Source organism: Oryza brachyantha, chromosome 5, assembly GCF_000231095.2.
Source record: "Oryza brachyantha chromosome 5, ObraRS2, whole genome shotgun sequence".
In the NCBI taxonomy this organism is placed as follows: Eukaryota; Viridiplantae; Streptophyta; class Magnoliopsida; order Poales; family Poaceae; genus Oryza; species Oryza brachyantha.
The window spans coordinates 2,077,570-2,092,272 of NC_023167.2; the positions used below are offsets into that span (position 1 = coordinate 2,077,570).

The following is a 14,703-nucleotide window of genomic DNA, read 5'->3' on the forward strand; positions in this document are numbered from 1 at the left end:
CCCTTCCAAACCACCGGAGGGGGAGAAAAACCCTTGCTTTCTTTTCTTTTTGGTTGTTTGTTTCTTCCCTCCGCCGCCGCCGCCGTTGCCCCGGCCGCCGCGGGCTTCGCGGGCACTCTCTTTGCTGAGGATTTCTCCTCCGGCAACTGGAATACGGCGAGGTAATAGCGCATGTCCGCTCTCTCTCTCTCTCTCTCTCTCTCTCTCTCTCTCTCTCTCTCTCTCTCTCTCTCTGAGTGGATGATGTTGCTTTCCTGTATCTAGATGATTAATTCGGTAGGGGATTCTGCTAATAATTATTTTTTTTTGTTAATTTTATCAGCTTTAACTTGTAAATTTCCGGGAGAGGAGGATTGCAACATAGTGTGGAGGAGCCATGGCCGGTAAGGTTCTTCTCTGTCTAAAGATGGCTCTGGCGTGCGAAGCAGTGAGCGTTGTTTCCCCTCTTGTGAATGCTGATACCATTGCAATGCTATTTTTTTTCCTGTTGGTGTTTGTTATAGGGAAAGAGGAGAAGAAGTCGCGCAAGGAGAAGCGAAAAGAAGCGAGATCAGAGAAGCAAAAATTGCGCTTTCTTTCATGGGTTCAGCATCAGGTGAGCACACCAAATCATATGTGCAAACAAAAATGGCATGCTTTGCTAGTCTGGGGGTTCTAATTTAGGTTTACAAAATTGCATGCGTTAGGGTGGCAAAAATAAGAAGCCGGTAGTGACATCTGTAGTATCAAGTCCAACTCCAGTAGAGGAAAAGAAACCAGAGAAAGAACCTAGCATCGTGAAGAAGAGGAGGAGGAGGGATCCAGAGTCTAAGCCCAAATCCAAGTCCAAATTCCAGGAATATCTTGAGATGGAGAGAGGCGGAGCTGTGAGCAGAGAGGAGGATTTGGAGACAGAGAGGAGGCTAGCGAAGAAACTCAAGGTGAAGAAAGGAAAGTTGGGTGGTCCAGATGATGGTATGGACAGCCTTTTTGCAGACCTTGGATTTGAGGGTGACTTTGGTTCAGATGATGAAGCAAAAGAGTTTGAGTGGAATACGGTAGATCATACTAAAGTAGACAAGAAAAAAGAGAAGAAGAAAAAGAAGAAAGTGACGAATGATTCTATTGAGGAACTACATGATGAGGGTGTGGGTGAAGAGAATGATGAAGCAGTTCAGGAATCTGAGAATGAAGAACCTAATGTGGTTGAACTACCTACGGCGTCAAAGGAGAAGTATGTACCTCCAAGTCTGCGTGCTACTTCCAATTTGGAATCAGAAGAGATCTCTCAGATGCGCCGGAGAGTGAGAGGTGTGACTTCAAATTCCATCTTTATTTCTGTGTGACAGGCTTCTTGTCCATTTTGTTTGGTGTGTATTGTTATGTATGACCTATTGCTTTGTATGTGTCAGGATTACTGAACAGACTCTCAGAGTCAAATGTGGAGTCCATTACTCAGGAAATCGCTGCGATATTTCGTGTATGATCCAGTATCATTGTTTTTCTTTTGACTTTGGATATTGTGCTACCAAATTTCTACATATGTTTTATTTTAGATTGATTAATCACAATTTTCCTGGTTTTGTTTCCACTTTTCTGTTCACAGTCAATTCCAAGAAATACTGGGTGCCAAGTAATCGGTGATGAAGTTTTGGCAAGTTGTTCACGAGGACCTCGTGGAAATGAACAGTTAAGGATCTTCCACAATACTCACATATATGAATGTCTATGTTTCCTTATGGATGTTTATTATTAAAAACAAACTAATGAAATTGCTCTTTTGATCTGTGCAGGTATGCTGCTGTATTTGCATCATTTGTTGCAGGTATGGCATGCCTGGTTGGCAATGACTTCAGTGCCAAGATCATTGCCTCTCTTGCAAAGTCATTTGAGGTATGACTATTTATGCTATACAAAGATTAATTGCAATCTTTCCTTTTTTTTCATCTCTTTTGTGTACTTGATTATTCCCTAAGTGACTTTTCCTGTTTTTTTTATTTTTATTTTTACATAAGTTAATATGTTTTCTTGTTTCCAATTGTGACAGGACGAGTACTCAAAAGAAGATGGTCTATCTCTGAGAAATCTTACCTTGCTGCTCTGCTATTTGTGCATATTTGATGTCATTTCAAGGTCTGCATTGGAACATTATACTACCCTTTTTTTTGAACAGATAAATTCTGATAATCCTATCTAATATTGCAGTGATCTTATATATGATCTGCTATCAGTGCTGAGCAAACGCCTGACAGAGCTGGATGTCTCGACTGTATTGACCATTCTACAGTGTATGACATTGATAGTTCTTTTGAATAATAATAATGCACAACTCACGTTCCAGACCATTGTAACCGTTCCATTGATTGGAGATTTAGAATAGTGTAGCATGTTTTATACTTCAGTTCAGCTGAGGATTTTTTTTCCCCCATCTGGATGGACAGGCTGTGGAATGAAGCTCCGGGGAGATGACCCAGGTGCAATGAAAGATTTTGTTCTCAGTATTCAGAACTCTGTAAACCAGTTGAAACAGAAAGCACGCCCAACTGGTCAAGATATTGGACAAGCAGAGATGCATAGCAAAAGAGTAAGCTGCTTGTTTTATGGCTATTTAAGAAACATGACATGTAAGCAATAGTTTTTCAATTTGGTACCTGTTACATCTTACTGGTTACAATGCAGATGGAATTTATGCTTGAGACAATATGTGACATTAAGAACAACAAAAAAAGGCCCAAAGAGGATCCTTCGCACCACACTCGTATAAAAAAGTGGCTTCAAAAGGTTTGCACAAGAACTTATTTCCCAATATCTGGACTTGTTATTGTGAATTCAGAAATGCAGACTTTTCTGTTTATTTAACTAACATGTAGTTTCTTTTCTACATGCCTGCAGATGAAGGCAGAAGATGTCCTCTTGCGTGGGCTTAAGTGGAATAAGCTTTTGGATCCTGATAAGAAAGGGCAGTGGTGGTTGTCTGGGGATGTTTCATCCACTGTAGGCAATATTGAAGAAGTTGCAGCAGCTATAAGCAAGCAGGTTGTTGAAGCACAAAAACTGGTTCAGCTTGCAGCTGCTCAGCGGATGAACACTGACATACGAAGAGCAATTTTCTGCATTATAATGAGTGCTGAGGACTATGTGGATGCTTTTGAGAAGCTCTTGAGGTTAGACCTTTCTGGGAAACAGGTGTGCACTCATCTTCTATAAGTTCTGTTGTGTTGTCTGTCTCTCTCTCAGTATTACTTATGACAATTCTTTTATTGGTATGAAGGATCGAGAAATCATAAGGGTCATTGTTGACTGTTGTCTGCAAGAAAAGGTGTTCAATAAGTATTACACGGTCCTTGCCTCGAAGCTATGCAGCCATGATAAAAATCACAAGTTCAGTTTACAGGTATACATTGTAGTTGTCTTTGTATCTACTCAACATCTGTTCTATCTTACGAATTAGCGGATTGCTGCGCTGACAATGCTGGTGGGTTTATTTTTATCAGTAGACTTATTTGGATAAACTGATGGCCTGCTAGTTTTTGTGCTTTGACTTTGATTAATGTTAACTTGCATTTTTCTACTACGGTATTCTGTTTGTGATACTATTATCTTTAGTGATAATGGTTGTAATATTCTGGCCATTTATGTACTGCTTGTTCATTACTCTCTGCAAATAGGCAATGAAGAAGTTCACATCATTTTTTTTAATTTAACTATGTTTCTCTGGTTTATTCTGCTGTTATTGCAGTACTGCCTCTGGGATCATTTTAAGGAGTTAGATACGATGGAGTTGAATCGATCCATGAATCTTGCAAAACTAGTTGCAGAGATGTTGGCAAATTTTTCACTCTCGCTTGCAACCCTGAAGGTTGTCAAAAACCTGGCGGTGGAGGTGATACCAAAAAGGATCATGCATTTCCGAATGCTGTTTGAGACCTTACTACAAAAGGATGATGCACTGGTGTGGAACGTCTTTACCCGCATCGCTGGAATTCCAGAGCTCGAAATTTTGAGAGACGGCATTGTGCTGTTCATCAAACAGCATGTTATTGCTAAGGACACTGGTAAGGACTTGACTAGCAAATTCAAGATTGCAAAGAAAGCACTTGATAATACTGCTGGAGTTTTGATGTAATTTTTATGTTTTCAAGGTGTTACCTTCCTCTACCCATTTGGCTGGCCCGGTCTGGGCCTTCCCAGCAAAAATTTTTTTTTCTTTGCCCCTCCAGTTATGTGATACAGCTCTAGGTTGTAGGTTCATTAACACTTTGAAAATAAAGGAATATTTTCAGTGTTGTTACCCACATGAGGAATTTGAGAGAATCTTCTCTGTGACACTGATGCTTTCGCAATTAGAAAGCTTGTCCTTCTTAGAGACCTTAATGGGTCTTGAATGTTAAATCACAAGTACTGGGAGAATGAACACATGCAAATTTAAAGTACAATTTCTTAGATAATACCTTTTACATCTTGTTTGTGTACATTAAGTTCCATGCAATCTGAACATTGAGTTTAGTTGCAAATACTTAGCCACAAGAGCAAATACAGAAGTTTATTCTGAACTTGCAATCTGATTATCAGCTGTACATTTGACAAGTTATGAGAATAAAAGAAGACTAGGGAGATGTCTCATTTCTTTCTTCATCTGACTCAACTCCTGCCCATCTGATAATGGAGAAGAGGAATTCTTTAAGGTTCACATTGCCATTCCTGTTCAGGTCCATCTCTTCTGCAAGAAACAATAAATAAATACATAAATAAAAATTGCTCACATCTGGACACTAACAAAGTAACATTGGCATGAACACCAAGTTAATTGTGTGATAGGAAAAGGAGGGGCAGGATGAGTACTGAATAGTTGTGTTGTTATGTGACTGGGGGTCCTCTCCTGATGAGTTGCCTCATTCATCCTCTCGGTGACATCTTTCCTGTTCATCTTGCCATTTCCATCCTTGTCGAAGAACAGGTAAGCATCGATGAGCTCATCGAAAACGTAGTTGAGCCTCGCGGATTCGAACTCTGAAATCTGACTCCAAACATCCAATGATCAAAATTCTTTCATCTTGAAAAAAATTGAAACAAATTCTATGAGCTGGTTTTTGTGGCAGAGCAGATGAACGTTTATCCAAACAAGAGCTCAACTTTTATATATTTTACGACATATATGTAATGAAAAATAATTTATGAATAAAATTTTTGTATATTTTTTAATGATCTAAAAGCCAATGCTAGGAAATAAACTTCGGTAAAAAAATTTCGAAACTAACCCTAAATTTAAAGTTAAAAATTTAAATTTTAGCATATAAACATAAGCGAACAGATGGGGTGAAAATGCTTACACGGCGTGTAACATCTGAACCGAAAAGAAGGTACATGAGGCAGAGGAAGACGGCGAACTCCTGGAACTGAATCCCCTTCCTGTTGTCGATATCGCAGTAGCGATGAATATTGTCGACCTCCTCCTCCGACAACTGGACGTGGAGCTCGTTCAGGCAATTCCTCAGCTCATCATTGTCAATCGTCCCATTTGAGTCCTCGTCTGCAGTTTCAGTCACTGCAAAGGTGAACCCGAAAGCGCAATAGCGAAACAGAACAAACAGTCTTAAGTCCGCAGTGTTCTTTTGTACTTACTCCCTCAAGTTCCATAATTTTATATTTTTATATAAAATCACGATCAAAGATTAATTTAAAAGATCATGTTTTTTATCCGAACAGCAAGAATTATTAAATTGAAGGGAGTCTTTTGTTCAAAACAACAAGAATTATTAAATGGGAGGGAATATTAGAGATAGTTACTTTCTGGTTTACTGTAAACATGTTTTTCAAAATGTTGAATATGATGTTGATTTTTTTGCAAAAAAAACTTTTTTATATAAATTTCTTAAAAAGTCAAGTAGATCTATTTTTTAAATGTACAATAGCTAAGACTTAATTAATCATGTGCCAATGGTGTTTCTTATTTTGCTTGTGCCTTATAAGCTAAGCCCACAAGCCAAAAGGAACACTGCCTAACTGTTGAGCTATCACACAAGTCATCACTTTGCTTGTACTTATTATAACCGAACGGTTTATTAGCAATTAAAAATATTTTTTATATATGTGTACTTGGCGGTCTAAAAGAAAACGTAAAATAAACTATTATGAAAACTAAAATCAACTTCAAATTTTAATTTCAAATTTCAGCTTATGATTATTATAAGCTAAAGGCAAAAACGATGGTGCTCAAGGTCGGTCTTGACCCAAACACGTTACCATACTGGTCGAAGACGTCCCTTATGTTGTTGAGACCTTCCTTGAAGCGAGGGAGGCCCATGGTGATGCTGTTCACTGACCTGAAGGTCTTCTTCTTCGCCTTGGTCCTCTCCTTGAGCGCCTCAGCCACTTTCTTGTCAAGATCCTTCTGAATTCGCCTGTACTTGATGGGAGCAACCAGCTTGGATTCTACACATCCCATCTCTGCAAACTCTGCAAGGTTAGAGTAAACTTGGCTCTTGAAATGGACATGGAAACATAACCCTAAAAGGAAAAGAAAGAACAAAATTGGAGCAATGTTTGCAACACTGCACTACTCTTACTGTTACCTGAAGCTGCTGCTGGTAGATGGGCAGCTTGTGCAGCTCGGAAGGGGAATTAATGTGACGCTTTCTGATGCACTAACAAGTGAGAGGAATCTGTCTGATTTGAGCAATCTCTGTCAGGCTAAGACGATAGGTGAGGAAGAATCCGATGCAAAGGCGCACACAGCCTGGAGCTGCAGCCGATCGGGTAATCTCCTCCTGCGCTTGGATATACTCTTTGCAATTGGCACCCATAAATAATTCAACCGTCTGGTTACAATTAAGCTACTTCGTGATTAACATTAACATGTTATGATAGTGGCTGTGTTCATCAGCCGTTGCATCTCTTTTGCTGCATGCATCATCAAGCACTAAGCAAAGGAAAAAATTGCAAAAATATCATTATAATCTGTGAAATCGTAGATATGACATCCTGGCTCACGTATCATTGACTCATACGAATTCTACATATCATTAAGATACCGGTGACTTATCTCTAACTTTGAAAGATCATAATGGCACGGATACAAATTTCCAAACCTAACTCGCCGAACAAAAATAGGCGCGTTCTGTTTAATTCAACATTTGCAATTTGGTACCCATAAACAATGCAACTGACTGGTTACAATTAAGCTACTTCATGATTAACATTAACATGTTATGATAGTGTCTGTTCATCAGCCATTGCATCTCTTTTGCTGCATGCATCATCAAGCATTAAGCCAAAGGGACAATCAACTCGCCAACAAAAATAGGCGCGTTCTGTTTAATTCAACTTGAAAAAAAATTGACATGACAGCACAGCAAACAGTGATTCCCAAATCATCAGGACGGCATAAATGACGGTGACAGATTACATGTAATCTGTTACAGTCGAAGAGGGACAAACTAACAGAAGCCCCCATACATTTCACCCACCTCGCTACTAAGCACAAACTAATGATAGAAGGGCAAAATAACCAAACAAAATGCGTAACATCTCCCACAAAACAAAGACTCAGCGGCAGGGAGGGAAAGTATTAGGTTGGTTTCCTCATGTTGCGCCCAGCCCTGATCACTTCATCCACAAGTAACAACTGTGACGCGATGATGGGCCTGCACGATTAAAAAGGGAAGAGTTAGTAAGTTGTTGGACAATCAGGAAAGAACTGAATTACGTACCCCGAATTAATGATCTGGCGTTTCACGGAGTAATTGTCGAAGATGCCCTCCATTTGGGGGTCAATTGGTTCACCGGAGTGATGGTTCAATCCCACGACCAATCCACGATCATGCTCGTTCTTCAGAAAGCACAGAAACAGTTTACTTTCCGACCTTCAGTTTCAGGATGAAGTGTGGTGCAATGACAACAGAAAATGTCATACCTGGAGAGAGACAATAACATCTTGGGTATCCAGACCTGAATTTTCTGCTAGTGTTTTGGGTATGACAAGAAGAGCTTCAGCAAATGCTTCCACCCCAAGTTGTGCTCGCTGTTGCCATTATTCGGAAGTTAGCAGCGTATTAATGCTTTGTTACATTGAAGTAAGCATATTGACATTGCAGTACACTTACTCCTTTAACAGTTTTCTTCACGTTGTCAATAAGGTGTTTCTTTGCAGCAACCTCAAATGCTCCTGCTCCCTGCAGTTCACAGATAAGATGGTAAGAACATAGTTAACAAGTATGGTCTGAAGGTAACAAACATGATTCCGTTTCTCCAAAAAACATACTCCCTCCGTCCCACAATAAGTGCAATTTTGGAATTCAAATGCTGTTCCATAAAAAGTGTGTTTCTAGAGTAAACTTTTTTCCCTACAACCATCCCCAATTCAAATTTCTCCCCATCTTACCCCTCAACAACCCTCCCACTCCCCCACCACATCTTATTTAATAAGTAAACTTAGGTCATTTCTCATTCTTATAATCTGTTCTCTCCATCATAGAAATGCACTTATTATGGGACCGAGGTAATAATAAGAACGACTTAAGCAACCATGGAATGCACATACATCTAATAGCAACTAAAGTATACAGTATAAATAAAAGATGTGATATGAATCATAGGCAGTATGGCTGTTTGGCCTATGCATTATAAGCTAGTAAAGTATACTAGAAAAAACAGTCTAAAATAACCCAGAGACGTAACCAAACATAATGCGCACAAGGTGGATCATGAAGCTCTCCATCTCTAGCTTACCAGCACGACTGCTTCATCCTCAACTGTATTCTTAACAGATCTTAGACCATCACGAACAGCATCCTTAATTTGCGCAATGGTGTGGTCATTAGGCCCTGGAGAAGTTGACTTTACATTAAGTTCACCGCCCAACCAGCATATTAGAAAAAGATCATATTATATGGTTCAAGTGTAACCTTTAATCAATATAGTGCAAGAGCGAGGATTTTTCACATTCTCAACAAAGGTGTACTTTTCTTCACCGAGAGTATGCTCATAGACAAGCCCGGCCCAGCCAAGACAATCTTCCGTCAAATCATCAACAGAATTGACAGCTTCACCCCCGCATGCTAGCACAAGCCTCTCCATGTTTCTCCTCTTAGCTCTTCGGAGAGCAATAATCTAGCATTAAGAAAAGACATTTTGAATAACGATCTCCAAATAATAAAAGTTCAATAAAAGAAGACCTTACAACAAAAATTAGCTGCTTATGATGCTTCCATTCAGAAACATTCTAATCTAACGAGGAATCTAAATGGTTGAAGCTAGAAGGTATGTAGTTTAGATCCATCAAAGAACATTACCCCTGCTCTAGCTAGGAGATCCAGGGATGGAGGGTCAATGCCCTTCTGATTGATCACCACGAAATTTTTATCACTTCCAGCACAAACCTGCATTTCATAAAACCATGTGAAGCACTTTCTGACTAGTGTAGAGAACAAGGAACTGAAGGTGAACTAAGTGAACTACCTTATTTTTCAATTCAATAATCCTCTTCACACGCTCATCAACTTGGCGCCTTTCTGCAGCAACCATCTTTTCTCTTTGTTCTGCATTCGAGTAGAAAAAACCTGCATTTATTTCACTGAGAAAAGTATATGTCAGTTAACTATCCCCTCAATGATGCATGGCAAATCCATAAATAATTTAAAGTAAAGGAGCTAAGATAGGTAAGGATTTTAAAAGTGTCTGCAACTGGTCTTAACGGCAAACAAGGTAGCATATATGAAGAGCAAATATATCTTGCTTTAAGTACATTACTTTAACAGTACAGTCCGAAAATAGGTAGGTATATAAAGAACATAGGGGTATCAGCAGATACAATCCATGCAAAAGGGCCAACAACAATTAGTTAACCAACAAGGTAAAGTACATATTTGTAAAAGGTGTGCACCTTTTCTCATATTCCAGTGAGACATTGCAGGTCAAGATATAACAGTTCTCTGCCCTGCGTTTCATATCAGGGTGACGAGAACCATGGTCCAAGACCAGACCCTCCACCTAGAACAATACCAAAGCAGCAGGGTAAGTATTGTCGCATTACACTCCAACACTGATGTTGTATAGCACGTAAATATTTAGTCTGATTAATCCAACACAGAATAGTATTAGCTTAGAGAAAGAATAGGCAAGTTGCTCAGTTCAAAAGCTAAGGTGGGTAAACAACTTATTCTTCTAATGGGAATATGAAATTCAGAATAATGCTATCTTGAGAAATAAAAAAACATACCAGACGTGTGTCGACATCAAATTTGTGGCGCATATGCATTATTTCAACCATAAAAAGATCAATTGGTTCATCAGGCTTGCGGATGCATAGAACCTGCAACAAAGATTGCATGAAAATTCAAATATGTTGATATGTTCAGACAAGGAGTAAGCTTGAACCTAAAAAACAATTTAGCAAAAAGAAGATATTACCGCATTCACAACAATATCAGTCAGCTGATCAGCCAATCCTTCGTACAGCTGCAAAATAGTCAGATCATGTGAAATTGAAAGAATATATAGTCTATATGTTACATGTCTAGTTAAGAAAACGTGAAAGCCCAAAATAAATTGCAACTACCTTTGTCCTTAGAGTAGTTCTCGCTATCATTTTCAAGATCTCTCTGTCAGGTTCATCGCCCATGACAACTGGTGTCTTGAATTTCTCGAGAAATTCAAGAGTTGCTCTCTTTGCAACATCAAAGCCATCAACCAAAAAGCGTGGATGAGTGCCTACAAGAATGACAATCAGTTACTATAAATTTATAGTAAATGGCAAGTTATCATATAACGATAATGTTTTACCGACTAACAATTACAACTTCAAGATAATTTCACGCTGTGACCTTAGCGCAGAAGGTCTGAATGTACTTGTTTTTCAAGATTAAATTTGTGGAGTGAAGATCCAAATTAGCCTAGAAGTGCATGCCAAGATCCGCATTATGCAAGTTTAACAGAAGGGATGGCATAGCACATAATCAAAAAGTCTAGTTTTACTCTTAACTCCACTTTCCTATGTATAAGCACGCTTTTACACTTCTCCTAGATGCGTAAGTGACATTTCAGATATATCGATAAATTTGAAAAAAAAATTGATCTATCAAAAGAACAGAGGGCATGGGTTCCAATAAACAGACCTTCATCAATACACCGCTCAGATTGCTTCATTAGCTCCCCAATAAAAAGCACAGTGGAGGTTGTGCCATCACCGCTTGTATCGTCCTGTGCAACCGCGGTCCTTGCAATCATGATTGCTGTTGGGTTCTGGATTTGCTGCAAATCGTGGTACAGGAAGCCACAAACCACACCATCAGAGCATGTCGAACACACTAAAACGCCATCATAAACACTAATGCCAAGCGTAACTATACCATTTCCTTCAAGAGGGTGTTCCCATCCTTGGTCAGCTTGATGTCACCAGCACCACCGACAAGCCTGTGCAGCACATAACAAAGGCATTCAGATAGGGCAAATATAGCTGGATCATAGCCATTACAGGACACCGCAGCGCTGCCATTGCAAAAGTTAGCACCTCACTGACTACCAAATCCTTCCAAACATCACCATTCCAAATCTACGAGCTAGATCAAACCATGTGCAGCATCTCGTCTGGCAAATCTAGAAATATACATCTACATACTGCAAGCACGGAATCGCACCCACATCCCATCACTAAAAAAATGGATAAAAAAATCGGAAAAGAATGAAACCTACACCCAGCGAATCCACCACAGCTAGGTGCGCGCGCGTGGATCCAGCGGATGCATCAGCATCATCCCACCGCATCGGAGCATCCAATCAGAGTCAAACCTAGCGAGAGCGGAAGGGAGGGGAGGAGGGTTTGTACATCTTGATGGTGCCCTTGGGGCCGAGGTTGGTCTTGAGCACGTCCTGGAGGCCCTTAGCGGCGTTGATGTTCATGTGCAGCGCCGCCGACTTGTTGAGCACCTCCGCGTTCGGGTTCAGCACGCGGAGCGACATGGCTGGCCGGTCACCGGGGCAACGCCCGCGATCCTCGCCGGAAGAGTCACAGGGGAGCGGCGCGGCGGAGCGGCGGCGATGGGAAGCGGGAGGGGAGGGGGGGGGGGGGGAATGGCGGTGGTAGGGTTTTTGTGTTGGTGGTGGTGAAGTGAAGTTCGGGAGAGGTCTCGACGAGAGAGCAGATGGGCTTTTTGGGCGGATTTAGGCCTCGTTTATTTGGGCCTTGGTATGCTGGGCTGGGCCGGGCTGCGTATACCTGGTCAAATGGGCCGTGCTGGAGTGGGTCGGCCCGAGCACGCCCATACGGCACAGCCCAAGCACGAGCACGACCTAGCCAGCCCACCTATTTGTCTCCATATTCTTTATGTTATACATTTTTCAACCATTTTCCCATATATTTACCTGTTTTTTAAAGTTTTCCTTTTGATTTAAACTTTTCTGTTTTATTTTTATTTTTTATGCATATTTTTGAATGTATTGGATATTTATACTGGTTCGTAATTAGCCCGTGGGCCTCTACTATGTCGGGCCACCCCAGCACGACCCATCTCCTCGATGGGTCGCAGCTCTGTCACATCATTTATGTTATTGCAATTAAATTTTTTAATAAATATATTTTAATTATAACTCATTTTAGTGTGTTCGTATAAATTTTATGAATAAGACAAATTGTCGAACATGTGCCAGAAAATCAATAGTGCATCTATACATGCAATTTATACCAGTCTAATCTTTTTCGCTTATGTTTATGCTTATAAGCCAGAAATTAAACTTAAAACTTAAATTTGGAGATAACTTCGATGTTTTTCATCGTTTTTTCTTGTCTTTGCTTTTAGATCATTAAGAACACGTATATAAAAGTTTTACTCAAAGATTATTTTTTTAATCGCCAATAAGTTTTTTCTCTTGTGCTTGATACAAGCCAAAATATGTTGTTGTATGTTAACATTGGTAATAATACTAAAGAAACTTACACCGGCTAGCAGCCAAAATATGTATCCAAAGTGTGGCTAGCAGCCAAACAACACATAACTGATTTTTTTCAGGTCTATGTAATGTAATGCAGCTGATATTTTAGAGCGTTTGTACTGTATGTATGTATATATACATAAAAGTTCAAATACACACAATATTGTCCCCTTCTTCTTCCTTTGCCCTCTTCTATCCGCCTCCCGAGATGGCAGTGCTAGTTGACGGCAGTAAGCGGCCCTCTAGTTTCCACGCCTTCCACCCACTCACGTGACTCTAGCACCGCCATTGTCATTTACTACTACTAAAACCACCGCACATTATTGTAGCGTCACCACTGTCCATGCCCATGATGTAGCTGCGAGTGAGGAAGAGGTAGAGCAAGAGTGGAATAACATACCAAGCGATATTGGGTGAGACGGAGAAGAGCAACGTCCTCCCTCCAATGACCATGTTAGCCATGTTCGCGCGCCTACTCATGCAGCGGCACCCTAGGAGAGGTGGAGAGAATGCCACTAGCCACAAACATATTTAGGTTATTCTCAGCGCAAGATTTTATTATGTGGTTTTCGATAGTGTCATATCATCAAAACATATTTGAGTGGATGAATAAAACATGTGTTTCCAATATAAAGTTTTACTTTATGGTTTCATAGGCTAACACATTACTTAAACGTTATATCCAAGTAACCAATGTAAGTTGATTAGTTGCGTGGAGATGAAACAGATTACTCTGAATGTAGATTTCAATCCAGTTTCATGGTCCAGTTAAACGTGTACACCAAGTATCATCCTCATCAAAATCAAATCATTTATCTCATCATAAATTATATGACACACCACTAATTTTTGCTATATGATATGTCATTTAATAAGATTGAAACCTTTATGAAGTTCCTATTGAGATTGGCTTTAGAGAGATGTGAGGAAGATCAGTGGAGAGATAAGAGGATCGAGGAAGACGAGGGGGTAATTTGGTCCATTTTTTATTTTCAACATATTGAATGGGTAAATAATGACATATTTCAAATATATGTAAAATAGTAATTTCATGACTGTTATTATAAGTGAATGATAATGATATATTTTAAAAATATGAAAAATATAATGGTATGGATCTAAACCATTGAATCTAATTGTCCGGTAGTGATGAAAAAAACAAGATGCACTCAGAAATCACAAGAAGTCACTTATGTATTTTTTTCCAGAAGTTGTTAAGATAATCTATACCCGATAATTATGCTCATTGTATTTTAACTTCATAGATTTAAAATATAATTTATTTTTGCGATTAAAATTAAAAAATTCCAATTAAAGAAGAACACGTGGAGTACTACGATATACTTTAATTTTAAAATTCCATGCAACCACCTACACACCCCAATTATTATAGCTTTTGTTAAATTGAGAGACAATTTTGTTTTTTAAGAAAGAATTTAATTCATTTATTTGTTTCAAAATCCTCCGAACCGAATAACTAAATATTCCTATTATGAAGAGATATTTGAGAAAAAATGGCACTAAAGTGTTTCTAGTGTGCAAACTAAGGACATGCATGATGACGATTATTAGCTGACTCTTTTCATTATCACGTGAGCAAATACGATGACACCGAGGAAAGATAAGCGAGAAAACAAATGGTTGTTATGCATAACAATGACTCATAGTTAGCTCTTAATATTTATTTAAGTAAATTTTGTTGCACGAGTAGATTGGAAGGAAAGAAAAGTAATAAAATATTATTTTATTGTATTAACAAAAAACCACACAGGGCTCTACGTCCGTACGTACGTTTATAAA

The 14,703-nt window shown here is 39.3% G+C and overlaps 3 protein-coding genes across 4 annotated transcripts; 1 reads left to right on the forward strand and 2 right to left on the reverse strand.

The window, feature by feature from the left end:
- The first annotated feature begins 73 nt into the window (after window positions 1-73).
- On the forward strand, window positions 74-4,437 carry LOC102715389 (nucleolar MIF4G domain-containing protein 1). Its single transcript, XM_006653977.3, has 14 exons — window positions 74-161; window positions 323-383; window positions 504-595; window positions 687-1,290; window positions 1,392-1,459; window positions 1,586-1,668; window positions 1,773-1,872; window positions 2,027-2,112; window positions 2,185-2,267; window positions 2,421-2,563; window positions 2,659-2,760; window positions 2,872-3,165; window positions 3,251-3,373; window positions 3,719-4,437. The coding sequence occupies exons 2-14, from the start codon at window positions 377-379 to the stop codon at window positions 4,103-4,105; spliced, it is 2,172 nt and encodes a 723-aa protein (XP_006654040.2). The 5' UTR covers window positions 74-161; window positions 323-376; the 3' UTR covers window positions 4,106-4,437.
- On the reverse strand, window positions 4,344-6,643 carry LOC102715661 (probable calcium-binding protein CML22). Of its 2 annotated transcripts, none has more exons than XM_006653978.3 (5): window positions 6,552-6,643; window positions 6,223-6,435; window positions 5,310-5,509; window positions 4,822-4,996; window positions 4,344-4,699 (listed from the first exon to the last, which is right to left on the reverse strand). In XM_006653978.3, exons 2-5 carry the CDS (start codon window positions 6,422-6,424, stop codon window positions 4,587-4,589), a joined length of 690 nt encoding a protein of 229 aa, XP_006654041.1. In that variant the 5' UTR covers window positions 6,425-6,435; window positions 6,552-6,643; the 3' UTR covers window positions 4,344-4,586. The 2 variants fall into 2 exon arrangements, with proteins under 2 accessions (XP_006654041.1, XP_015693323.1); XM_015837837.2 differs by having other exon boundaries at window positions 6,223-6,426; window positions 6,552-6,635.
- A 573-nt stretch (window positions 6,644-7,216) lies between these two features.
- Window positions 7,217-12,058, reverse strand: LOC102715939 (T-complex protein 1 subunit zeta 1). The gene is made up of 15 exons (XM_006653979.3): window positions 11,801-12,058; window positions 11,325-11,388; window positions 11,091-11,226; window positions 10,535-10,686; window positions 10,387-10,434; window positions 10,196-10,288; window positions 9,860-9,966; window positions 9,436-9,550; window positions 9,270-9,356; window positions 8,883-9,087; window positions 8,707-8,801; window positions 8,082-8,150; window positions 7,892-7,999; window positions 7,689-7,807; window positions 7,217-7,622 (listed from the first exon to the last, which is right to left on the reverse strand). Exons 1-15 carry the CDS (start codon window positions 11,932-11,934, stop codon window positions 7,547-7,549), a joined length of 1,608 nt encoding a protein of 535 aa, XP_006654042.1. The 5' UTR covers window positions 11,935-12,058; the 3' UTR covers window positions 7,217-7,546.
- Window positions 12,059-14,703: the final 2,645 nt, after the last annotated feature.

Bases quoted from the DNA above. Each gene is read 5' to 3' on its own strand.
- LOC102715661 (XM_006653978.3), bottom strand. From the start codon at position 6,424: ATGGGATGTGTAGAATCCAAGCTGGTTGCTCCCATCAAGTACAGGCGA. The intron at 5,510-6,222 runs GTAACGTGTTTG...CTGAAACTGCAG, and splicing joins GGACGTCTTCGACCAGTATG to ACGAGGACTCAAATGGGACG. The intron at 4,700-4,821 runs GTACTCATCCTG...TGTTTCTTGCAG, and splicing joins CATAACAACACAACTATTCA to AAGAGATGGACCTGAACAGG.
- LOC102715939 (XM_006653979.3), bottom strand. From the start codon at position 11,934: ATGTCGCTCCGCGTGCTGAACCCGAACGCGGAGGTGCTCAACAAGTCG. The intron at 10,687-11,090 runs GTCTGTTTATTG...TCATTCTTGTAG, and splicing joins TGAGCGGTGTATTGATGAAG to GCACTCATCCACGCTTTTTG. The intron at 9,551-9,859 runs GTGCACACCTTT...TACTTTTCTCAG, and splicing joins TCACTGGAATATGAGAAAAG to TGAAATAAATGCAGGTTTTT.
- LOC102715389 (XM_006653977.3), top strand. The intron at 596-686 runs GTGAGCACACCA...TGCATGCGTTAG, and splicing joins TTTCATGGGTTCAGCATCAG to GGTGGCAAAAATAAGAAGCC. The intron at 1,873-2,026 runs GTATGACTATTT...CAATTGTGACAG, and splicing joins CTCTTGCAAAGTCATTTGAG to GACGAGTACTCAAAAGAAGA.